The sequence below is a fragment of the Corythoichthys intestinalis genome, chromosome 20, assembly GCF_030265065.1.
Source record: "Corythoichthys intestinalis isolate RoL2023-P3 chromosome 20, ASM3026506v1, whole genome shotgun sequence".
Taxonomy (NCBI): Eukaryota; Metazoa; Chordata; class Actinopteri; order Syngnathiformes; family Syngnathidae; genus Corythoichthys; species Corythoichthys intestinalis.
In genome coordinates, this window is record NC_080414.1 from 26007360 (window position 1) to 26033827 (window position 26468).

At 40.0% G+C, this 26468-nt stretch overlaps 1 protein-coding gene across 1 annotated transcript in view; it reads right to left on the bottom strand.

Moving 5' to 3' along the window:
- Positions 1 to 26468, bottom strand: part of ift74 (intraflagellar transport 74) — a 53666-nt gene that overhangs the window by 21952 nt on the left and 5246 nt on the right. The window contains exons 4-8 of the mRNA XM_057824171.1: positions 26195 to 26243; positions 25978 to 26076; positions 25836 to 25896; positions 25619 to 25678; positions 25483 to 25544 (exon numbers count right to left, since the gene is read on the bottom strand). Coding sequence (XP_057680154.1) covers positions 25483 to 25544; positions 25619 to 25678; positions 25836 to 25896; positions 25978 to 26076; positions 26195 to 26243 — 331 coding nt within the window. The remainder of the gene's footprint in view (positions 1 to 25482; positions 25545 to 25618; positions 25679 to 25835; positions 25897 to 25977; positions 26077 to 26194; positions 26244 to 26468) is intronic.

Here is a 26468-nt window from a genome sequence, read left to right on the forward strand (position 1 = left end):
ATTTGGATGATCCAGAAGAGGACTGGGAGAATGTGTTATGGTCAGATGAAACCAAAATAGAACTTTTTGGTAGAAACACAGGTTTTCGTGTTTGGAGGAGAAAGAATACTCAATTGCACCATACCCACTGTGAAGCATGGGGGTGGAAACATCATGCTTTGGGGCTGTTTTTCTGCAAAGGGACCAGGACGACTGATCTTTGTAAAGGAAAGAATGAATGGGGCCATGTATCGAGAGATTTTGAGTGAAAATCTCCTTCCATCAGCAAGGGCATTGAATATGAGATGTGGCTGGGTCTTTCAGCATGACAATGATCCCAAACACACAGCCAGGGCAACAAAGGAGTGGCTTCGTAAGAAGCATTTCAAGGTCCTGGAGTGGCCAAGCCAGTCTCCAGATTTCAACCCCATAGAAAATCTGTGGAGGGAGTTGAAAGTCCGTGTTGCCCAACGACAGCTCCAAAACATCAGCTAGAGGAGATCTGCATGGAGGAATGGGCCAAAATACCAGCAACAGTGTGTGAAAAGCTTGTGAAGAGTTACAGAAAATGTTTGGCCTCCGTTATTGCCAACAAAGGGTACATAACAAAGTATTGAGATGAACTTTTGGTATTGACTAAATACTTATTTTCCACCATGATTTGCAAATAAATTCTTTAAAAATCAAACAATGTGATTTTCTGGGGGGGGGGGGGGGGTCCCAACATTCTGTCTCTCATAGTTGAGGTTTACCCATGTTGACAATTACAGGCCTCTCTAATATTTTCAAGTGGGAGAACTAGCACAATTAGTGGTTGACTAAATATTATTTGCCCCACTGTATATAGAACTAAATGTGAAATGACAGACTCAGCAGCATTAGTAAACAGTCGCCATCTTAAAGCAGTAGACTTCTCAGGCAGAATCTGTTATGGCGAACGTAAGGTGAGTAACCGTTTATCTAAAATACTCCACTTTAACACTTTCACATGTCGAAAGTAGACAAAAGGTAAATAAAGCAATAATGCAATTAGGGCTGCAGCTATCAAATATTTTGGCAATCGAGTATTCGACTGAAAATTCTATTGATTAATCGAGTAATCGGAGAAAACATTTTCTTAGGTAACTAGTAATTATAAATATACACGAGAAAACAAGACATTTCATCGAATATTGAACCATTTTCAGTCAATCAATGTCTTTATTTTCGATGTACATTGTTGAAAACAGCCAACAATTGCATCTCAGAAATGACTAGAAAAAAAAACTAATTTACTGCTTTCACTCAAAAACTTCTAGATCTTATAAAAAAATATATATATATATATACATATATATTTCTTACCTAAAAATTTCATTACGCTTGATAACACACTAGGGCTGCAGCTATCGATTATTTTAGTAGTCGATTATTCGATGAACTAGTTCGAATAATCGAGTAATCAGATAAACATTAGGAAAATAGAATACCTGAGCTGGGCCTCAAATTGTATTAAAAAAAAACAATAATAAAAATAGGGATCTACATATGTACAACAAAAGAACAATTGGCTAACTTACATAGCAAAAGTCCACTAGCTTAAATGCTATAAAATACTAACAAGTTTTTTTGTTTTTTTTTTAACAATGCTCTCAACAAATGGTTCAGACACATATTCCCACAAAAATTGGCTAAATATACCTTTAAACTAAATTAAGAATGCATTATAAAACATTAGCTCAAAGAAAAACCTCGCTTATGTTGGTCTTAACAGGGAGCACCCGGAATTGGCCATGTAAAATGAGGCGGACTAGATGGGTGTGTACCCACCCAAATCAATGAAACTAAATGCAAACACTTTGAAAAACGCACCATCACAACGCCACTTTAATTAAACGAATGCTCGAAGCAGCAAAATCGAATCTTTTTTTCTAATCGAATACTCGAGTTAATCGATTAATCGTTGCAGCACTAAATGCAATCACAGGAGCAATTTTAACAACTTTAACAGTTGATTCAAAACATGAAATTACTTCCAAACATTGCAAAGATTACAATCTAGTTTTGTTTATGCTTGCCCCTGTGTCTGCAATCCAGTGATCCCTCATTTTTTGCTGTTAATGGGGACCAGAATCCGCCGCGATAAGTGAAAAACTACGTGCATGTTCAATGTATTTATTCAGATTTAGCATTGGAAAGAGATACATATAAGACATGTTTTTTCACTTTTTTTCCCCCCAAAGTATTATTAAAAAATAAAATGTATTATGTATTATTTATGTATATATATATATATATATATATATATATATATATATATATATATATATATATATATATATATATGGCGGAAAACACAGACAAGACTGAAAAAGCAGTTTCTGCTCTTGCACTCGTCTTTAAAGAAAGAAAGTGCTGTATTTTAAGCCAAAACAACTGTTGTGTTTGATAGAACAATAAGTCTATTGCTTTCAGAGCAGATTCATGGCGCATTAAGCCCCCGAACTATTTGTAATTTGTCCGTTTTACCTTGGAAACCCCCGTAGAGACGTCGCGTAACCGCTTTTGTTTCAACCCAGCCATAAAACGAAGCTAACTAATTATATTTTTTATTCAAAATGTCTGTAATTTTTAGCATAGACTTCATTAATAGATGTCTAATATTTCGTTTAAAAAAAAAAAAAAAAAAAGACTTTAAAAAATTATTCACTCGCATATTTTAAACTTTTAAACAAATGACGTCACAATGAAAAAAATGCTGTCTGTAAAAAAAGTCACGGATATCTACCTCATAACTATCGCTTAATTGTATTTTTTTTTGTTATTGTTGCATTTTCTCTGATATGTTAGATGATAATCGATTCAAACAAATAAAAATTGAAAAAAAAAAAAAAAACGTTTAAAAGGGTAAATATATGAAAAAGAAAATCTCGACCACTCCTTGATGTCTGAGATTTCTGCATCGTGACCCTTCTTATATTACCATGTTTCACCCATAAAATCCCCCAAAAATCCAGCTATGGCAATTCACAGCTGTGTCTGGACACTCGGTGATCTATGCTACATGGAGTTTTTGGATCAAAACAAGGCAAGTACGCTGTCATATCTCGTTAAAGTCATAGCGTCTGTAATTATGCTCTCGCATGCTCTCGCGTACTCTCACCTCCAGATAGGGTTTTGCTGTTAATTTTTTGTTTTTGTTTTTTAAAAGCCCTCCTGTTCGAAATTTTTCTTCCCCCAGAAAATTGAGATTTTAAGATTTCCAATGATGCATCACACATGCATATCAGACAATTTCGAAATTTGGCCCGATTGGGAATCTCAGAGCGGAACTTCAAGTCACCTGAATGTTTTCCGCCATGTATGTGTGTATATATATATATATATATATATATATATATATATATATATATATATATATTTTTTTTTTTTTTTTTACTAAATTGTTTTTAAGCACTTCAAAAGTAGTAATTATGATATGTTTTAAACATGTTACTGTCCCACCGAATTATTTTAAAACAAGAATAAAGTAGTAGGAAAATGCTTGGCTTGATTAAATGCTTCATTGTCAGTCTATTTAAATCCTCTCAAGCTGCTCACTTACACACAATGAGTTGCCACAGCAACTGTTTAAGAAGTTCAACGATGATTGACAGATGCGGCGCTTTTGAAGTCCGTGACTCTAGCAAGACCAAACACAAACATCTGTCAACATCGTTAACTTTAATGAGCAACTCCAGTGACGTGCCTGACAAACAAAGAGCAGAGAGGGGGAGAGAGGGAGCAAGAGTGAGACTATGCGACTGGCTCGGGACAGCTCATCTGTATTTTTCTTTTTTTTCTTTTTTTAATGAAAAAAAATCTGCGGTGGACTGAGGCCGCGAAGCAGCGAGGGATCACGAGCAGCGACTGCGCATACCCTAACTGACATGTGCGAGTGCTGACATCATCAGGGCTAGCGTTCCATTCATACTGTTGCGGAGCAATCCCCGCAATCGAATAGTTGCGCTTTGGAGGCCGGAATGAAAAGTTTGCGTCTTTGCCTACCGTTTTCGCTGTCACCGTGTAAATGGTGGGGTATGGGGTAATATTGCTGACACTATTCTAAGCGAGCAATAATGGAAATTGAGCAAAAATAACCTAGATTTCGAGCACAAAAAAAAATGTTGAGCGAGCAGTTAAAGATTTTAAGTGAGCAATCGTAGATTTTGAGCACAGAAAATAATATTGGGCAAAAAAAAAATTACCTTGTGCCGCTCAATTTCCCCCTCCTGCTCTCGCTCCGTATCTCGACTCCTCTGCTCGTCGGTTTCTTTTCTCTGCGCAACTGGAAATACCGCCAGCTCTCTGATTGGTTGGCTTCGTGACACGTTGGTGACGCATGTGCTCAACGCAGCGCGCAGTAGAGATGGGCGATACCAGTGATTTTGGATTTCATCCGATACCAAGTAATACCAAGGCCAAATATTGCGATCCCGATCCGATATTGATCCTGGAAGTTCATATTCTATATATACATATATATATACAACCCTGCAGTGTTCTCAGCCATTCTGATGATATCTAATGTACAACTACATCAAGCACTCAAAAACTATTAAGTCTTTTTGTGTCAAATATGCTTTGCAATGGAAAACTGCTTCTTTTAATAACGAGCAAAGCAGTTTCCCTCAAACTCACAAACCAACAACAAACTCTGATTAGTCAGTCTCACTCTTTAACCATGACCCTTAAATTCATATGCACAGAACATTTCCCTGCTACACGTTGTATTTGATCAAATTTTAATCTACCAAAATTAAATATTTTGGATCTAATTAAAGAACGAATTAATAGTAGCATGTTACCGCCCTCAAATGGTAGATCACTAAAAACAAATCCAATAATCAATAGTCACTAGTTGCCGGTTTTGAATTTTATTTTACTAACACAATTTTCAAACAGATTTTGAAATAAAAAAAAATAACAATAATAATAAAAATAAATAAATAAATTTTAAAAAAACATCTTGAAACTAGGCCTGCAAGCAGGACTGAACGGGCCCTCGCAATCTAGCGCAACTCGGACGTCACGCAACTCGGACTGTGTGCAGGTCAGGGTGGTGGCAGATGCTCCTCTCTAATCATCTCATTAGAACATAACATGCTCGAAAGTCGCCTATTTACATTCCCACACCCAAGAGATAAAAACCCCTATTGGAGAGAGTACTACAAAAAAGGAGCCACTACTGAGCTGTGCAGCCAAGCCCTTATTCAAAACCAAAATTAATCTTCTAACTGGGCCAATTCGACGAAGTGTGCCAAATATTGTGGCTATATAAGCTGCCTGAGTCTTTGAAAAAAAATATTTCCTTTAAATGGCGGATAAAGGGTCGTCACGGCAACAGACAGAGACACGTGGACATGGGCCGTAAATAAGTATTACAATAGGTCTTCAAATTACAATGACCAACCTGAAAAGAACTGGACATGTATTGGAAAAACGAGTGACTTTCTATTGCCACTAGTTGGCGCTGTAGGGTTGATGCAAATGATCTCTACAAGGCCCTTCAGGGTATGACTCTCAACAAGCACGGGAAGTTTGGCGCAGATATGTTGTATATCTGCCGAGTTATGACTGTTCAAAGTTTTTGGAGAGAAAAATTGTTGACAGTCATTTTCACTTTCCTGTTTGGACCCCTCCGCTTCAACGAAACTTCAATATTTTTCATCAGGCACCTGAAGACAGGTCTTAAGCCTTCCCTTATGCAGGTTTGAGGTCAACAGATTTTTTTTCCTTGGAGGAGGAACCTGTCTCGTAAAAAAAGGCATTTCCTGTTCTCACTAGGGGGCGCTAGGCCTAATGGGTAATATTTCAATGCACTCGTGTTAAGGGTGGGATGTCGCACATACATGCCAGATATGAAAAAGATGGAACGTTGTGTGAAGGAACTATTAGTCATTTACTGAATTTGTCATTTTGCCGAAAAAATGGCCGACTTTGGCACCCCGCCCAGGTCAGGCCCGTGAATGAAAACACACCATTTTGATAACTTAAGATTTCATATGCCTCATGAACAGTCTCGCCAATTTTGAGAATGATCAAACTAATTCCCTAGGTGCCAAGGTGTAAAATGTGCACACTGTAAATCGATAAAAATTTCACATTCAATCCAAAATACCCGATTTCCTGTTGGGTTTGGAATATGCATGCAAGAGACTTTTTGGAGCAGTTTTGTACAAGGTATCGACTCTCCGAATTTCATCCCTTTACGTTGAAAAAACCTAAATGGAGAGGCCTTTTTGAAAATTTCAAGGGGGCGCCACTGAGCCATTTTGTTACATGTTTTCGTAACGTTGCAAGATTATTGAACGTTATGCAAAGCCACATGTATGTCCAAATTTTTGTGAGTTTTCGTGCATGTTCAAGCCTCCAAATGTAAACTCCTACTGTGAACCGATAAAAATTTCACATTCGATCCAAAATACCGGATTTCCTGTTGGATTTGGAATACGGGTGCAAGAGACTTTTTGGAGCAGTTTTGCACAAGGTATCGACTCCCCAAATTTCATCACTCTATGTTAAAAAAACCTAATAGGAAACGCCTTTTTGAAAAATTCAAGGGGGCGCCACTGAGGCATTTTGTTACATTTTTTCGTAACATTGCAAGATTATCGAACGTTATCCAAAGCCGCATGTATGTGCAAATTTTTACGAGTTTTTGTGCATATTCAAGCCTCCAAATGTAAACTCCTACTGTGAACCCATGAAAATTTCACATTCGATCCAAAATACCCGATTTCCTGTTGGATTTGGAATACGGGTGCAAGAGACTTTTTGGAGCAGTTTTGCATAAGGTATCTACTCCCCAAATTTCCTTGCTCTATGTTGAAAAAACCCAATAGGAAAGGCCTTTTTTAAAACTTCTTTCTGTCGCCACTAGTTGGCACTGTAGAGTTGATGCAAATGACCCCTACAAGAACCTTCAGGGTATGACTCTCAACAAACACGGAAAGTTTGGCGCAGATATGTTGTATATCTGCCGAGTTATGACTGTTCAAAGTTTTTTGCGTGACAAATTGTTGACGTTCATTTTCACTTTCCTGTTTGGACCCCTCCGCCTCAACGAAACCTCAATATTTTTCATCAGGCACCTGAACACAGGTCTTAAGGCTCCCCTGATGCAGGTTTGAGGTCAACAGATTTTTTTCCCTTGGAGGAGGAACCTGTCTCGTAAAAAAAGGCATTTCCTGTTCTCACTAGGGGGCGCTAGACCTAATGGGTAATATTTCAATGCACTCGTGTTAAGGGTGGGATACCACACATACATGCCAAATATGAAAAAGATTGAACGTTGTGTCAAGGAACTATTAGTCATTTACTGAATTTGTCATTTTGCCGAAAAAATGGTCGACTTTGGCACCACGCCCAGGTCAGACCCGTGAATGAAAACGCACCATTTTCAAAACTTAAGATTTCATATGTCTCCTGAACAGTCTCACCAATTTTGAAGATGATCCAACTAACTCCCTCGGCGAAAAGGTCTCAAATGTGCACCCTGTGAATCGATAAAAATTTCATATTTGATCCAAAATAACCGATTTCCTGTTGGGTTTGGAATATGCGTGTAAATGCTTTTTTGGAGCGGTTTTGGACAAGGTATAGACCCCCCAAATTTCATTGCTCTACGCTGACATACCCTAATGTTATAGGCCAATTTTAAAATTTCAAGGGGGCGCCACTGAGCCATTTTGTTATATTTTTTTGCAACGTTGCAAAATTATCGAAATTTACAATTTTCCGGACGTATGTGCAAATTTTGGTGACTTTTCGTGCATGTTCAGGCCTCCAAATTGGCCGTTTTCATTTGCCCTGAAAAAAAAAAAAAATAATAATAATAATAACTAGGCCTGCAAGCAGGACTGAACGGGCCCTCGCAATCTAGCGCAACTCGGACTGTGTGCAGGTCAGGGTGGTGGCAGATCCTCCTCTCTAATCATCTCATTAGAACCTAACAAGCTCGAAAGTCGCCTCTTTACATTCACACACCTAACAGATAAAAAAAAACCTAGTGGAGAGAGTACTACAAAAAAGGAGGTACTACTGAGCTGTGCAGCCAAGCCCTTATTCAAAACCAAAATTAATATTCTAACTGGGCCAATTCGACCAAGTGTGCCAAATATTGTGGCTCTATAAGCTGCCTGAGTCTCTGAAAAAAAGTATTTCCTTTAAATGGCGAATAAAGGGTCGTCACGGCAACAGACAGAGACACGTGGACATGGGCCGTAAATAAGTATTTTAATAGGTCTTGAAACTACAATGACCAACCTGAAAAGAACTGGACATGTATTGGAAAAACGAGTGACTTTCTATTGCCACTAGTTGGCGCTGTAGGGTTGATGCAAATGACCCCTACAAGGCCCTTCAGGGTATGACTCTCAACAAGCACGGGAAGTTTGGCGCAGATATGTTGTATATCTGCCGAGTTATGACTGTTCAAAGTTTTTGGAGAGAAAAATTGTTGACAGTCATTTTCACTTTCCTGTTTGGACCCCTCCGCTTCAACGAAACTTCAATATTTTTTATCAGGCACCTGAAGACAGGTCTTAAGGCTTCCCTTATGCAGCTTTGAGGTAGATTGATTTTTTCCCTTTAGAGGAGGAGTGTGTCCCGTAAAAAAAGGGCATTTCCTGTTCCCACTAGGAGGCGCCAAGCACAAATGGTAAATTTTCAATCCAGTCCTGCTCAGGCTGGTATACCTCACACACATGCCAGATTTAAAATAGATTGAACGTTGTATGAGGGAGTTATCAGTCATTTTCCGAATTCGGTGTTTTGGCGAAAAAATGGCCGACTTTGGCACCCCGCCCAGGTCAGGCCCGTGAATGAAAACACACCATTTTGATAACTTAAGATTTCATATGCCTCATGAACAGTCTCGCCAATTTTGAGAATGATCAAACTAATTCCCTAGGTGCCAAGGTGTAAAATGTGCACACTGTAAATCGATAAAAATTTCACATTCAATCCAAAATACCCGATTTCCTGTTGGGTTTGGAATACGCATGCAAGAGACTTTTTGGAGCAGTTTTGTACAAGGTATCGACTCTCCGAATTTCATCCTTCTACGTTGAAAAAACCTAAATAGAGAGGCCTTTTTGAAAATTTCAAGGGGGCGCCACTGAGCCATTTTTTTACATGTTTTTGTAACGTTGCAAGATTATTGAACGTTATCCAAAGCCACATGTATGTCCAAATTTTTGTGAGTTTTCGTGCATGTTCAAGCCTCCAAATGTAAACTCCTACTGTGAACCGATAAAAATTTCACATTCGATCCAAAATACCCGATTTCCTGTTGGATTTGGAATACGGGTGCAAGAGACTTTTTGGAGCAGTTTTGCACAAGGTATCGACTCCCCAAATTTCATCACTCTATGTTAAAAAAACCTAATAGGAAACGCCTTTTTGAAAAATTCAAGGGGGCGCCACTGAGGCATTTTGTTACATTTTTTCGTAACATTGCAAGATTATCGAACGTTATCCAAAGCCGCATGTATGTGCAAATTTTTACGAGTTTTTGTGCATATTCAAGCCTCCAAATGTAAACTCCTACTGTGAACCCATGAAAATTTCACATTCGATCCAAAATACCCGATTTCCTGTTGGATTTGGAATACGGGTGCAAGAGACTTTTTGGAGCAGTTTTGCATAAGGTATGTACTCCCCAAATTTCCTTGCTCTATGTTGAAAAAACCCAATAGGAAAGGCCTTTTTTAAAACTTCTTTCTGTCGCCACTAGTTGGCACTGTAGAGTTGATGCAAATGACCCCTACAAGAACCTTCAGGGTATGACTCTCAACAAACACGGGAAGTTTGGCGCAGATATGTTGTATATCTGCCGAGTTATGACTGTTCAAAGTTTTTTGCGTGACAAATTGTTGACGTTCATTTTCACTTTCCTGTTTGGACCCCTCCGCCTCAACGAAACCTCAATATTTTTCATCAGGCACCTGAACACAGGTCTTAAGGCTCCCCTGATGCAGGTTTGAGGTCAACAGATTTTTTTCCCTTGGAGGAGGAACCTGTCTCGTAAAAAAAGGCATTTCCTGTTCTCACTAGGGGGCGCTAGACCTAATGGGTAATATTTCAATGCACTCGTGTTAAGGGTGGGATACCACACATACATGCCAAATATGAAAAAGATTGAACGTTGTGTCAAGGAACTATTAGTCATTTACTGAATTTGTCATTTTGCCGAAAAAATGGTCGACTTTGGCACCACGCCCAGGTCAGACCCGTGAATGAAAACGCACCATTTTCAAAACTTAAGATTTCATATGTCTCCTGAACAGTCTCACCAATTTTGAAGATGATCCAACTAACTCCCTCTGCGAAAAGGTCTCAAATGTGCACCCTGTGAATCGATAAAAATTTCATATTTGATCCAAAATAACCAATTTCCTGTTGGGTTTGGAATATGCGTGTAAATGCTTTTTTGGAGCGGTTTTGGACAAGGTATAGACCCCCCAAATTTCATTGCTCTACGCTGACATACCCTAATGTTATAGGCCAATTTTAAAATTTCAAGGGGGCGCCACTGAGCCATTTTGTTATATTTTTTTGCAACGTTGCAAAATTATCGAAATTTACAATTTTCCGGACGTATGTGCAAATTTTGGTGACTTTTCGTGCATGTTCAGGCCTCCAAATTGGCCGTTTTCATTTGCCCTGAAAAAAAAAAAAAATAAAAAAAAAAATAATAATCCTTTGCAAAACAATAGGGCCTTCGCACGCTTAGTGCTCGGGCCCTAACTAGCCCTGCAAGCAGGACTGACGGGCCCTCGCGTATGGCGCAACTCGGACGTCAAACAAAGTCGGAGGGCAGGCAGGTCGGGGCGGTGGCAGTCGACAACAGACAGATATCCAGGCAGATATATTGCATGTCTGAATGTTCAGAATTAGTGGGGAGAGAAAATGGCGACGGTCATGATGACTTTCTTATCGGACCCCTCTGCTTTAACAAAACAAAAGTGTTTATTAGGCACCTGAACACGGTCATTATGACTTTCCTATTGGACCCCTCTGCTTTAAGGAAACAAAAGTCTTACCGGAGTATAAGTCGCATTTGTGGGTGAAATGTACTTGATAAAATCCAACACATAGAACAGATATGTCATCTTGAAAGGCAATTTAATATAAAAATACAATAGAGAACAACATGCTGAATAAATGTACAGTGTACAGTGCATAAACAACGAAATGCGAATATACTGTCCTCACCAGGACGCTACCGCTCGGTCCTGGCTATAGACAGCGAACTCCAAAAAGACAATTCTGGATGTCCGCATAATTTGTTGAATCAATTTGGTCCTCGATAGCAAACAGGTTCACATCACCGTAAATAAATGATAATAACGTACTATTACAGCAATAATGTAACAGATTAGCATGCGTTCGCTAGCATTAGCACACCATTCAAACAACCACACAACTGGCTGTAAGTGTCCGCTCGCGGGTGGAAAACACACAACAACAGAAAAGATGATACACGCAGGCGTTGCCTCTGTAGAGATATTTTAAAGGCATAAACAATGAACGTAGGTTCGCAGCCGTCTTTCTCTCTCGCTAACTAGTCCACTCACTCACTCACTCACTCACTCACTCACTCACTCGCTCGCTCGCTCACTCACTCACTCACTCACTCACTCACTCACTCACTCACTCACTCACTCACTCACTCACTCAGAGCTATGTGGCTGTCTGTCTTCTTCTGGTGTGCGAGCGCTTATTCACGTAAACAAGTGCGAGTGCGCTCCCAGGTGGGCGTGAAAGCGCCACAAACTAAATGCATCCATTTCAATATAAAAAAGTCAATTATACAATTGAACATACATTGCCAAAGGCAGAACGCGAACGTGGCCATAGCTATTAACAGTTATTCAGATAACTATAGCATGCTAACAAGTTTACAAAACCATCAGTCCAAAACACCAAAATAACACGGGAAATTATATCATAATGTGTTAATAATTTCACTCACCAGGGGGCACCAGGCCTAATGGTTTTGTAAACCTGTTAGCATGCTATAGTAATCTGAATAACTGTTAATAGCTATGGCCACGTTCGCGTTCTGCCTTTGGCAATGTATGTTCAATTGTATAATTGACTTTTTTATATTGAAATGGATGCATTTAGTTTGTGGCGCTTTCACGCCCAACTGGGAGCGCACTCGTTATTATTATTTTTTCATGGCAAATGAAAATGGCCATAGCTATTAAGAGTTATTCAGATAACTATAGCATGCTAACAAGTTTACAAAACCATTAGTCCAAAACACCTAAATAACATGGGAAATGTTATCATAATGTGTTAATAATTTCACACATAAGTCACTGCTGAGTATAAGTCGCACCCCAAACCAAAATATGAAGAAAAAAAAACACGACTTATAGTCGGAAAAATACAGTAGTCTTTTACTGAATTGTATTGTCAAAAATAAGACACATTTGCTCCCCTGCCCAGGAAAGGGCCGTGAATGAAATGTCACCATTTTGATAACCTAACATCTCATATGTGTCATGAACATTCATTCATTCATTCATTTTCCATGCCGCTTTTCCTCACGAGGGTCGCGGAGGTGCTGGAGCCTATCCCAGCTAACTCGGGGCAGTAGGCAGGGGACACCCTGAACTGGTTGCCAGCCAATTGCAGGGCACAAGGAGACATACAACCATTCACGCGCACACTCATACCTACGGACAATTTAGAGTGCTCAATCAGCCTACCATGCATGTTTTTGGGATGTCTGACCAATTTTGAGAAGCATTCAACTTACTGCTTCGGCGTAATGGTCTCAAACGTGCATGCAGGTTTTTGACAAAAATGCAAGATTCAATCCATAATACCCGTTAACAAGTTTACAAAACCATTAGTCCAAAACACCTAAATAACATGGGAAATGTTATCATAATGTGTTAATAATTTCACACATAAGTCACTGCTGAGTATAAGTCGCACCCCAAACCAAAATATGAAGAAAAAAAAACACGACTTATAGTCGGAAAAATACAGTAGTCTTTTACTGAATTGTATTGTCAAAAATAAGACACATTTGCTCCCCTGCCCAGGAAAGGGCCGTGAATGAAATGTCACCATTTTGATAACCTAACATCTCATATGTGTCATGAACATTCATTCATTCATTCATTTTCCATGCCGCTTTTCCTCACGAGGGTCGCGGAGGTGCTGGAGCCTATCCCAGCTAACTCGGGGCAGTAGGCAGGGGACACCCTGAACTGGTTGCCAGCCAATTGCAGGGCACAAGGAGACATACAACCATTCACGCGCACACTCATACCTACGGACAATTTAGAGTGCTCAATCAGCCTACCATGCATGTTTTTGGGATGTCTGACCAATTTTGAGAAGCATTCAACTTACTGCTTCGGCGTAATGGTCTCAAACGTGCATGCAGGTTTTTGACAAAAATGCAAGATTCAATCCATAATACCCGATTTCCTGTTGGGTTTGGAATATGGGTGCAAGAGACTTTTTGGAGCAGTTTTGCACAACGTATCCACTCCCCAAATTTCATCACTCTACGTCGAAAAAAACTAATAGGACAGGCCTTTTTTAAAAATTGAAGGGGGCGCCACTGAGCCATTTTATTACATCTTTTGGCAATGTTGCTAAATTCATGAAATCTACATGAAGCCACATGTATGTGCACATTTTGGTGAGTTTTCGAGCATGTTCAGACCTTGAAATTTGCCATTTTGAGAGAAAATGCCGAGGGTCTTTTCACTTTCCTGTTTGGATACTGCAACATCAACGAAAACTCAATATTTTTCATCAGATACCTAAAGACATGTCTTAAGGCTCCCCTGATGCAGGTTTGAGATCAATTGATGTTTTTCACCAGGAGGAGGAGCCTTTTTCGTAAAAAAGGGTGTTTCCTCTTCCCACAAGGGGGCGCCAGGCCTAATGGAAAATATTTCAATGCAGTCGTGTTCAGGTTAAGACACCTTACATGCATGCCAAATATGAAAAAGATTGGACCTTGTATCAGGAAGTTATTAATCATTTACTGAAATTGGCGCGTTGCCAAAAAAACACCCGACTTTGGTACCCCGCCCAGGTCAGGCCCGTGGACGAAAACTCACCATTTTCACAACTTAGTATCTCATATGTCTCATGAACACTTACACCAATTTTGAGGAAGATCCAACGTACTGGCTCGGCGCAACGGTCTGAAACGTGCATGCTGGTTTTCGCCCAAAATGCTATGTTTTTCAACATTCAATCCAGAATATCCCATTTCCTGTTGGGTTTGGAATATGGGTGCTTTAGACTTTTTGAAGCGGTTCTGGACAACGTATCCACTCCCCAAATTTCATCGCCCTACGTTGAAATACATCAAAGCAAAGGGCATTTTGAAAATTGCAAGGGGGCGCCACTGAGCCATTTTTTTATTTTTTTTGTAAACGTTGCCAAATTGTCGAAATTTTCGCGAAGCCGGATGTATGTGCAAATTTTGGTGAGTTTTTGAGCATGTTCAGGCCTTCAAATTGGCCATTTTCATTTGCCATGAAAAAAAAATAATAATAATAACAAGCAGGACTGAACGGGCCCTCGCAATCTAGCGCAACTCGGACGTCACGCAACTCGGACTGTGTGCAGGTCAGGGTGGTGGCAGATCCTCCTCTCTAATCATCTCATTAGAACCTAACATGCTCGAAAGTCGCCTATTTACATTCCCACACCCAAGAGATAAAAACCCCTATTGGAGAGAGTACTACAAAAAAGGAGCCACTACTGAGCTGTGCAGCCAAGCCCTTATTCAAAACCAAAATTAATCTTCTAACTGGGCCAATTCGACCAAGTGTGCCAACTATTGTGGCTCTATAAGCTCCCTGAGTCTCTGAAAAAAAATATTTCCTTTAAATGGCGAACAAAGGGTCGTCACGGCAACAGACAGAGACACGTGGACATGGGCCGTAAAAAAGTATTTTAATAGGTCTTGAAACTACAATGACCAACATGAAAAGAACTGGACATGTTTTGGAAAAACGAGTGACTTTCTATCGCCACTAGTTGGCGCTGTAGGGTTGATGCAAATGACCCCTACAAGGCCCTTCAGGGTATGACTCTCAACAAGCACGGGAAGTTTGGCGCAGATATCTTGTATATCTGCCGAGTTATGACTGTTCAAAGTTTTTGGAGAGAAAAATTGTTGACAGTCATTTTCACTTTCCTGTTTGGACCCCTCCGCTTCAACGAAACTTCAATATTTTTCATCAGGCACCTGAAGACAGGTCTTAAGGTTTCCCTTATACAGGTTTGAGGTAGATTGATTTTTTCCCTTTAGAGGAGGAGTGTGTCCAGTAAAAAAGGGCATTTCCTGTTCCCACTAGGAGGCGCCAGGCACAAACGGTAAATTTTCAATCCAGTCCTGCTCAGGCTGGTATACCTCACACACATGCCAGATTTAAAATAGATTGAAGGTTGTATGAGGGAGTTATCAGTCATTTTCCGAATTCGGTGTTTTGGCGAAAAAATGGCCGACTTTGGCACCCCGCCCATGTCAGCCCCGTGAATGAAAACACACCATTTTGATAACTTAAGATTTCATGTGCCTCATGAACAGTCTCGCCAATTTTGAGAATGATCAAACTAATTCCCTAGGTGCCAAGGTGTAAAATGTGCACACTGTAAATCGATACAATTTTCATATTCAATCCAAAATACCTGATTTCCTGTTGGGTTTGGAATACGCATGCAAGAGACTTTTTGGAGCAGTTTTGTACAAGGTATCGACTCTCCGAATTTCATCCTTCTACGTTGAAAAAACCTAAATGGAGAGGCCTTTTTGAAAATTTCAAGGGGGCGCCACTGAGCCATTTTGTTACATGTTTTCGTAACGTTGCAAGATTATTGAACGTTATGCAAAGCCGCATGTATGTCCAAATTTTTGTGAGTTTTCGTGCATGTTCAAGCCTCCAAATGTAAACTCCTACTGTGAACCGATAAAAATTTCACATTCCATCTAAAATACCCGATTTCCTGTTGGATTTGGAATACGGGTGCAAGAGACTTTTTGGAGCAGTTTTGCACAAGGTATCGACTCCCCAAATTTCATCACTCTATGTTAAAAAAACCTAATAGGAAACGCCTTTTTGAAAAATTCAAGGGGGCGCCACTGAGGCATTTTGTTACATTTTTTCGTAACATTGCAAGATTATCGAACGTTATCCAAAGCTGCATGTATGTGCAAATTTTTACGAGTTTTTGTGCATATTCAAGCCTCCAAATGTAAACTCCTACTGTGAACCCATGAAAATTTCACATTCGATCCAAAATACCCGATTTCCTGTTGGATTTGGAATACGGGTGCAAGAGACTTTTTGGAGCAGTTTTGCAGAAGGTATCTACTCCCCAAATTTCCTTGCTCTATGTTGAAAAAACCCAATTGGAAAGGCCTTTTTTAAAACTTCTTTCTGTCGCCACTAGTTGGCACTGTAGAGTTGATGCAAATGACCCCTACAAGAACCTTCAGGGTATGACTCTCAACAAACACGGGAAGTTTGGCGCAGATATGTTGTATATCTGCCGAGTTATGACTGTTCAAAGTTTTTTGCGTGACAAATTGTTGACGTTCATTTTCACTTTCCTGTTTGGACCCCTCCGCCTCAACGAAACATCAATATTTTTCATCAGGCACCTGAACACAGGTCTTAAGGCTCCCCTGATGCAGGTTTGAGGTCAACAGATTTTTTTCCCTTGGAGGAGGAACCTGTCTCGTAAAAAAAGGCATTTCCTGTTCTCACTAGGGGGCGCTAGACCTAATGGGTAATATTTCAATGCACTCGTGTTAAGGGTGGGATACCACACATACATGCCAAATATGAAAAAGATTGAACGTTGTGTCAAGGAACTATTAGTCATTTACTGAATTTGTCATTTTGCCGAAAAAATGGTCGACTTTGGCACCACGCCCAGGTCAGACCCGTGAATGAAAACGCACCATTTTCAAAACTTAAGATTTCATATGTCTCCTGAACAGTCTCACCAATTTTGAAGATGATCCAACTAACTCCCTCGGCGAAAAGGTCTCAAATGTGCACCCTGTGAATCGATAAAAATTTCATATTTGATCCAAAATAACCGATTTCCTGTTGGGTTTGGAATATGCGTGTAAATGCTTTTTTGGAGCGGTTTTGGACAAGGTATAGACCCCCCAAATTTCATTGCTCTACGCTGACATACCCTAATGTTATAGGCCAATTTTAAAATTTCAAGGGGGCGCCACTGAGCCATTTTGTTATATTTTTTTGCAACGTTGCAAAATTATCAAAATTTACAATTTTCCGGACGTATGTGCAAATTTTGGTGACTTTTCGTGCATGTTCAGGCCTCCAAATTGGCCGTTTTCATTTGCCCTGAAAAAAAAAAAAAAAAATAATAAAAAAAACTAGGCCTGCAAGCAGGACTGAACGGGCCCTCGCAATCTAGCGCAACTCGGACGTCACGCAACTCGGACTGTGTGCAGGTCAGGGTGGTGGCAGATCCTCCTCTCTAATCATCTCATTAGAACCTAACATGCTCGAAAGTCGCCTATTTACATTCCCACACCCAAGAGATAAAAACCCCTATTGGAGAGAGTACTACAAAAAAGGAGCCACTACTGAGCTGTGCAGCCAAGCCCTTATTCAAAACCAAAATTAATCTTCTAACTGGGCCAATTCGACCAAGTGTGCCAACTATTGTGGCTCTATAAGCTCCCTGAGTCTCTGAAAAAAAATATTTCCTTTAAATGGCGAACAAAGGGTCGTCACGGCAACAGACAGAGACACGTGGACATGGGCCGTAAAAAAGTATTTTAATAGGTCTTGAAACTACAATGACCAACATGAAAACAACCGGACATGTTTTGGAAAAACGAGTGACTTTCTATCGCCACTAGTTGGCGCTGTAGGGTTGATGCAAATGACCCCTACAAGGCCCTTCAGGGTATGACTCTCAACAAGCACGGGAGGTTTGGCGCAGATATCTTGTATATCTGCCGAGTTATGACTGTTCAAAGTTTTTGGAGAGAAAAATTGTTGACAGTCATTTTCACTTTCCTGTTTGGACCCCTCCGCTTCAACGAAACTTCAATATTTTTCATCAGGCACCTGAAGACAGGTCTTAAGGTTTCCCTTATGCAGGTTTGAGGTAGATTGATTTTTTCCCTTTAGAAGAGGAGTGTGTCCCGTAAAAAAGGGCATTTCCTGTTCCCACTAGGAGGCGCCAGGCACAAATGGTACATTTTCAATCCAGTCCTGCTCAGGCTGGTATACCTCACACACATGCCAGATTTAAAATAGATTGAACGTTGTATGAGGGAGTTATCAGTCATTTTCCGAATTCGGTGTTTTGGCGAAAAAATGGAAGAATTTGGCGCCCCGCCCAGGTCAGGCCCGTGAATGAAAACACACCATTTTTATAACTTAAGATTTCATATGCCTCATGAACAGTCTCGCCAATTTTGAGAATGATCAAACTAATTCCCTAGGTGCCAAGGTGTAAAATGTGCACACTGTAAATCGATAAAAAGTTCACATTCAATCCAAAATACCCGATTTCCTGTAGGATTTGGAATGTGTGTGCAAGAGACTTTTTGGAGCAGTTTTGCACAAAGTTTTGACTCTCCAAATTTCATCACTCTATGTTAGAAAAACCTAAATGGAGAGGCCTTTTTGAAAATTTCAAGGGGGCGCCACTGAGCCATTTTGTTAAATTGTTTCGTAACGTTGCAAGATTATCGAACGTTATCCAAAGCCGCATGTATGTGCAAATTTTGGTGAGTTTTTATGCATATTCAAGCCTCCAAATGTAAACTCTTACTGTGAACCCATGAAAATTTCACATTCGATCCAAAATACCCGATTTCCTGTTGGATTTGGAATATGGGTGCAAGAGACTTTTTGGAGCAGTTTTGCATAAGGTATCTACTCCCCAAATTTCCTTGCTCTATGTTGAAAAAACCCAATAGGAAAGGCCTTTTTTAAAACTTCTTTCTGTCGCCACTAGTTGGCACTGTAGAGTTGATGCAAATGACCCCTACAAGAACCTTCAGGGTATGACTCTCAACAAACACGGAAAGTTTGGCGCAGATATGTTGCATATCTGCCGAGTTATGACTGTTCAAAATTTTTGGCGAGACAAATTGTTGACGGTCATTTTCACTTCCAGTTTGGACCTCTCCGCTTCAACGAACCTCAATATTTTTCATCAGGGACCTGAACACATGTCTTGAGGCTCCCCTGAAACAGGTTTGAGGTCAATAGATTTTTTTCCCTTGGAGGAGGAGCCTGTCTCGTAAAGAAGGCCATTTCCTGTTCCCACTAGGGGGCGCCAGGCCTAATGGGTAATATTTCAATGCAGTCGTGTTCAGGCTGGGATATCTCATATACATGCTAGAAATGAAAAAGATTGAACGTTGTATCACTGAGTTTTTAATCATTTTCTGAATTTGGTATTTTGCCCAAAAATGGCCGACTTTGGGACCACGCCCAGGTCAGGCCCGTGAATGAAAACACACCATTTTGATAACTTAAGATTTCATATGCCTCATGAACAGTCTCGCCAATTTTGAGAATGATCAAACTAATTCCCTAGGTGCCAAGGTGTAAAATGTGCACACTGTAAATCGATAAAAAGTTCACATTCAATCCAAAATACCTGATTTCCTGTTGGGTTTGGAATACGCATGCAAGAGACTTTTTGGAGCAGTTTTGTACAAGGTATCGACTCTCCGAATTTCATCCCTCTACGTTGAAAAAACCTAAATGGAGAGGCCTTTTTGAAAATTTCAAGGGGGCGCCACTGAGCCATTTTGTTACATGTTTTTGTAACGTTGCAAGATTATTGAACGTTATCCAAAGCCACATGTATGTCCAAATTTTTGTGAGTTTTCGTGCATGTTCAAGCCTCCAAATGTAAACTCCTACTGTGAACCGATAAAAATTTCACATTCGATCCAAAATACCCGATTTCCTGTTGGATTTGGAATACGGGTGTAAGAGACTTTTTGGAGCAGTTTTGCACAAGGTATCGACTCCCCAAATTTCATCACTCTATGTTAAAAAAACCTAATAGGAAACACCTTATTGAAAAATTCAAGGGGGCGCCACTGAGGCATTTTGTTATATTTTTTCGTAACATTGCAAGATTATTGAACGTTATCCAAAGCCGTATGTATGTGCAAATTTTTACGAGTTTTTGTGCATATTCAAGCCTCCAAATGTAAACTCCTACTGTGAACCCATGAAAATTTCACATTCGATCCAAAATACCCGATTTCCTGTTGGATTTGGAATATGGGTGCAAGAGACTTTTTGGAGCAGTTTTGCATAAGGTATCTACTCCCCAAATTTCCTTGCTCTATGTTGAAAAAACCCAATAGGAAAGGCCTTTTTTAAAACTTCTTTCTGTCGCCACTAGTTGGCACTGTAGAGTTGATGCAAATGACCCCTACAAGAACCTTCAGGGTATGACTCTCAACAAACACGGGAAGTTTGGCGCAGATATGTTGCATATCTGCCGAGTTATGACTGTTCAAAGCTTTTTGCGTGACAAATTGTTTACGTTCATTTTCACTTTCCTGTTTGGACCCCTCCGCCTCAACGAAACCTCAGTATTTTTCATCAGGCACCTGAACACAGGTCTTAAGGCTCCCCTGATGCAGGTTTGAGGTCAACAGATTTTTTTCCCTTGGAGGAGGAACCTGTCTCGTAAAAAAAGGCATTTCCTGTTCTCACTAGGGGGCGCTAGACCTAATGGGTAATATTTCAATGCACTCGTGTTAAGGGTGGGATACCACACATACATGCCAAATATGAAAAAGATTGAACGTTGTGTCAAGGAACTATTAGTCATTTACTGAATTTGTCATTTTGCCGAAAAAATGGCCGACTTTGGCACCACGCCCAGGTCAGACCCGTGAATGAAAACGCACCATTTTCAAAACTTAAGATTTCATATGTCTCCTGAATAGTCTCACCAATTTTCAAGATGATCCAACCAACTCCCTCGGCGAAAAGGTCTCAAATGTGCACCCTGTAAATCGACAAAAATTTCATATTTGACCCAAAATAACCGATTTCCTGTTGGGTTTGGAATATGGGTGTAAATGCTTTTTTGGAGCGGTTTTGGACAAGGTATAGACCCCCCAAATTTCATTGCTCTACGCTGAAAGACCCTAATGTTATAGGCCAATTTTAAAATTTCAAGGGGGCGCCACTGAGCCATTTTGTTATATTTTTTTGCAACGTTGCAAAATTATCGAAATTTACAATTTTCCGGACGTATGTGCAAATTTTGGTGACTTTTCGTGCATGTTCAGGCCTCCAAATTGGCCGTTTTCATTTGCCCTGAAAAAAAAAAAAAATAAAAAAAAAAAAAATAATCCTTTGCAAAACAATAGGGCCTTCGCACGCTTAGTGCTCGGGCCCTAAAAATAATCCTTTGCAAAACAATAGGGCCTTCGCACGTCTAGTGCTCGGGCCCTAATAATCCTTCGAAGAACAATAGGGCCTCGCACGCTGAGAGTGCTCGGGCCCTAACTAGGCCTGCAAGCAGGACTGAACGGGCCCTCGCAATCTAGCGCAACTCGGACGTCACGCAACTCGGACTGTGTGCAGGTCAGGGTGGTGGCAGATCCTCCTCTCTAATCATCTCATTAGAACCTAAGATGCTCGAAAGTAGCCTATATACATTCCCACACCCAAGAGATAAAAACCCCTATTGGAGAGAGTACTACAAAAAAGGAGCCACTACTGAGCTGTGCAGCCAAGCCCTTATTCAAAACCCAAAACTAATCTTCTAAGTGGGCCAATTCGACCAAGTGTGCCAAATATTGTGGCTCTATAAGCTGCCTGAGTCTCTGAAAAAAAATATTTCCTTTAAATGGCGAACAAAGGGTCGTCACGGCAACAGACAGAGACACGTGGACATGGGCCGTAAATAAGTATTTTAATAGGTCTTGAAACTACAATGACCAACCTGAAAAGAACTGAACATGTATTGGAAAAACGAGTGACTTTCTATTGCCACTAGTTGGCGCTGTAGGGTTGATGCAAATGACCCCTACAAGGCCCTTCAGGGTATGACTCTCAACAAGCACGGGAAGTTTGGCGCAGATATGTTGTATATCTGCCGAGTTATGACTGTTCAAAGTTTTTGGAGAGAAAAATTGTTGACAGTCATTTTCACTTTCCTGTTTGGACCCCTCCGCTTCAACGAAACTTCAATATTTTTCATCAGGCACCTGAAGACAGGTCTTAAGGCTTCCCTTATGCAGCTTTGAGGTAGATTGATTTTTTCCCTTTAGAGGAGGAGTGTGTCCCGTAAAAAAAGGACATTTCCTGTTCCCACTAGGAGGCGCCAAGCACAAATGGTAAATTTTCAATCCAGTCCTGCTCAGGCTGGTATACCTCACACACATGCCAGATTTAAAATAGATTGAACGTTGTATGAGGGAGTTATCAGTCATTTTCCGAATTCGGTGTTTTGGCAAAAAAATGGCCGACTTTGGCACCCCGCCCAGGTCAGGCCCGTGAATGAAAACACACCATTTTGATAACTTAAGATTTCATATGCCTCATGAACAGTCTCGCCAATTTTGAGAATGATCAAACTAATTCCCTAGGTGCCAAGGTGTAAAATGTGCACACTGTAAATCGATAAAAATTTCACATTCAATCCAAAATACCCGATTTCCTGTTGGGTTTGGAATATGCATGCAAGAGACTTTTTGGAGCAGTTTTGTACAAGGTATCGACTCTCCGAATTTCATCCCTCTACGTTGAAAAAACCTAAATGGAGAGGCCTTTTTGAAAATTTCAAGGGGGCGCCACTGAGCCATTTTGTTACATGTTTTCGTAACGTTGCAAGATTATTGAACGTTATGCAAAGCCACATGTATGTCCAAATTTTTGTGAGTTTTCGTGCATGTTCAAGCCTCCAAATGTAAACCCCTACTGTGAACCGATAAAAATTTCACATTCGATCCAAAATACCCGATTTCCTGTTGGATTTGGAATACAGGTGCAAGAGACTTTTTGGAGCAGTTTTGCACAAGGTATCGACTCCCCAAATTTCATCACTCTCTGTTGAAAAAACCTAATAGGAAACGCCTTTTTGAAAAATTCAAGGGGGCGCCACTGAGGCATTTTGCTACATTTTTTCGTAACATTGCAAGATTATCGAACGTTATCTAAAGCCGCATGTATGTGCAAATTTTTACGAGTTTTTGTGCATATTCAAGCCTCCAAATGTAAACTCCAACTGTGAACCCATGAAAATTTCACATTCGATCCAAAATACCCGATTTCCTGTTGGATTTGGAATATGGGTGCAAGAGACTTTTTGGAGCAGTTTTGCATAAGGTATCTACTCCTCAAATTTCCTTGCTCTATGTTGAAAAAACCCAATAGGAAAGGCCTTTTTTAAAACTTCTTTCTGTCGCCACTAGTTGGCACTGTAGAGTTGATGCAAATGACCCCTACAAGAACCTTCAGGGTATGACTCTCAACAAACACGGGAAGTTTGGCGCAGATATGTTGTATATCTGCCGAGTTATGACTGTTCAAAGTTTTTTGCGTGACAAATTGTTGACGTTCATTTTCACTTTCCTGTTTGGACCCCTCCGCCTCAACGAAACCTCAATATTTTTCATCAGGCACCTGAACACAGGTCTTAAGGCTCCCCTGATGCAGGTTTGAGGTCAACAGATTTTTTTCCCTTGGAGGAGGAACCTGTCTCGTAAAAAAAGGCATTTCCTGTTCTCACTAGGGGGCGCTAGACCTAATGGGTAATATTTCAATGCACTCGTGTTAAGGGTGGGATACCACACATACATGCCAAATATGAAAAAGATTGAACGTTGTGTCAAGGAACTATAAGTCATTTACTGAATTTGTCATTTTGCCGAAAAAATGGTCGACTTTGGCACCACGCCCAGGTCAGACCCGTGAATGAAAACACACCATTTTCAAAACTTAAGATTTCATATGTCTCCTGAACAGTCTCACCAATTTTGAAGATGATCCAACTAACTCCCTCGGCGAAAAGGTCTCAAATGTGCACCCTGTAAATCGATAAAAATTTCATATTTGATCCAAAATAACCGATTTCCTGTTGGGTTTGGAATATGCATGTAAATGCTTTTTTGGAGCGGTTTTGGACAAGGTATAGACCCCCCAAATTTCATTGCTCTACGCTGACAGACCCTAATGTTATAGGCCAATTTTAAAATTTCAAGGGGGCGCCACTGAGCCATTTTGTTATATTTTTTTGCAACGTTGCAAAATTATCGAAATTTACAATTTTCCGGACGTATGTGCAAATTTTGGTGACTTTTCGTGCATGCTGAGGCCTCCAAATTGGCCGTTTTCATTTGCCCTGAAAAAAAAAAAAAATAATAATAATAATAAAAAAAAAAATAATCCTTTGCAAAACAATAGGGCCTTCGCACGCTTAGTGCTCGGGCCCTAATAATCCTTTGCAAAACAATAGGGCCTTCGCACGTCTAGTGCTCGGGCCCTAATAATTGAAACAGACCTTTAACAAAGGAAACATAACATAAAGAAACAAACATAAGAAATCAAGCATTTAATTGTTTGTAACATAAAAAAAATATGGAAAAACATTTCATGAAAAAATAAAAATATCAAACATAACTTCACAAGAAATAATAGATGAATAAGAAATAATAACAAGGTTAAGTAAGAAATTAGGCGTGAGAGAGGCCGAGGAAAAGCATGCTGTTCGACATAGGATAGGGACGTGAATGGGGGCAGGAGCACACGCCGGTGCACTGCTTATTTGTGTGCACCACTTACGTGCATGTAGAATGCGAAAGGGAAAAGTAATACAAAAAGTGTGCACAAAAATATACACCAAAATTGACAAAGAAAATATAATATATTAATTCCAGATATCGATACTTTTGCTTGGTGATCGATACCTAAAATTTAACGCGCTGGATCGAAATATCGATATTTTGGTATTGATCCGCCCATCATTTTTTCTCTGCGTGCCACGCAGAGAAAAACCGACGAGCAAAGGAGTCGAGATACGGAGCGAGAGCAGGAGGGGGGAATTGAGCGGCACAGAGTAAATTTTTTTTGCTCAATATTATTTTCTGTCCTCAAAATCTACAATTGCTCGCTTAAAATATTTTAACTGCTCGCTCAATATAATTTTTTGTGCACAAAATCTAGGTTATTTTTGCTCAATTTCCATTATTGCTCGCTCAGAATAGTGTCAGCAATATAACCCCATAAAGGTAAGGCCATTACGCAACAGAATCGTTGCGTCTTGGTGTCGCAGTGTCACCATGTAAACGGCCCAACAAACTACAATCTAAAGACTTGGAGAAAACTAAACTCCACAGAATTATCATGTTACCTCAAACTTCAATTAAATATTACCAATGTTTTTCTTACATAAGCAGAGCTGATGAAATTAAGAAAGCATGTTGAACTCTTGCACAATACTTACTCTCGTCTTTCAATAAAGATGCTGTCAATGCTTTCAGCCTCTCTGTTATTCTGGGCTTTCAGCTATTAGGAAGAACAAAACCGAAATTATATATTATAATCAATACACCTTTTTTCTGTTAACAAAGTGCACTTACGCTGTTGTAGTCGTTGATCATTTCCTCCATGTCTGAATTGGTGTTGAGCTTATCCATCAACTATAGAATTACAAAAATACATTACATTTTCTATCACGAGGATCTATTCAGTGTTGATAATAATAGAGGATTTATTCTTTTTCCAAACTGCAGTAAGCACTGCAATGCTACCTTTATTTTTTTTTTTTTAAGACAGAAATGAGTTTCAATTGCTTACCATGTTATAGTCAGCAAGCTGGCCCTGCAGATCCCTGATCTCAGCAGCCAAACTTTCAGCTCTAAGTAAGGAACATATAACATTTTTAATTCAAATACAACTCCAATCAGCTTTGATTGAAAATAAAAAGATGCCCACTGACCTCTTTTCATATGACAGATAGACAGAGTTTTCCTGGTTGAAGGTGTCGATCTCCTTGTGGAGTTTGCTGATTTCTGTGGTTAACTCGTTGATCTTACTCCTATCGGCATAATCACAGCAACAATAATTACTTTGAGGTCTTTGAATAGGCTTGTATACAATGGCTTTAAAAACCTATGTTATATTTAATTATCGTTCTGTCTAAGTAAGTAGCATACCTAAGAAGACCCAAGTAATAAGACTTGTCCAGAATTTGCCTCTGAGGTCCTGTAAGTGGGTGAAGACAGAGATGAGAAAGACAATTCATTACGTAACCATCCAATCGTTGTCGCAAGTAACAAGTAAAATAAGTACATTAGGGGTGGGAACCTCTTGGCACCCCACGATACGATTTGCGATACAAAGCTCACGGTAACGATCTCACGATATGGCGATACAACGATTATCAATAGATTTGTCAAGAAATCATTCTAGGATATTCTACAAAACAAC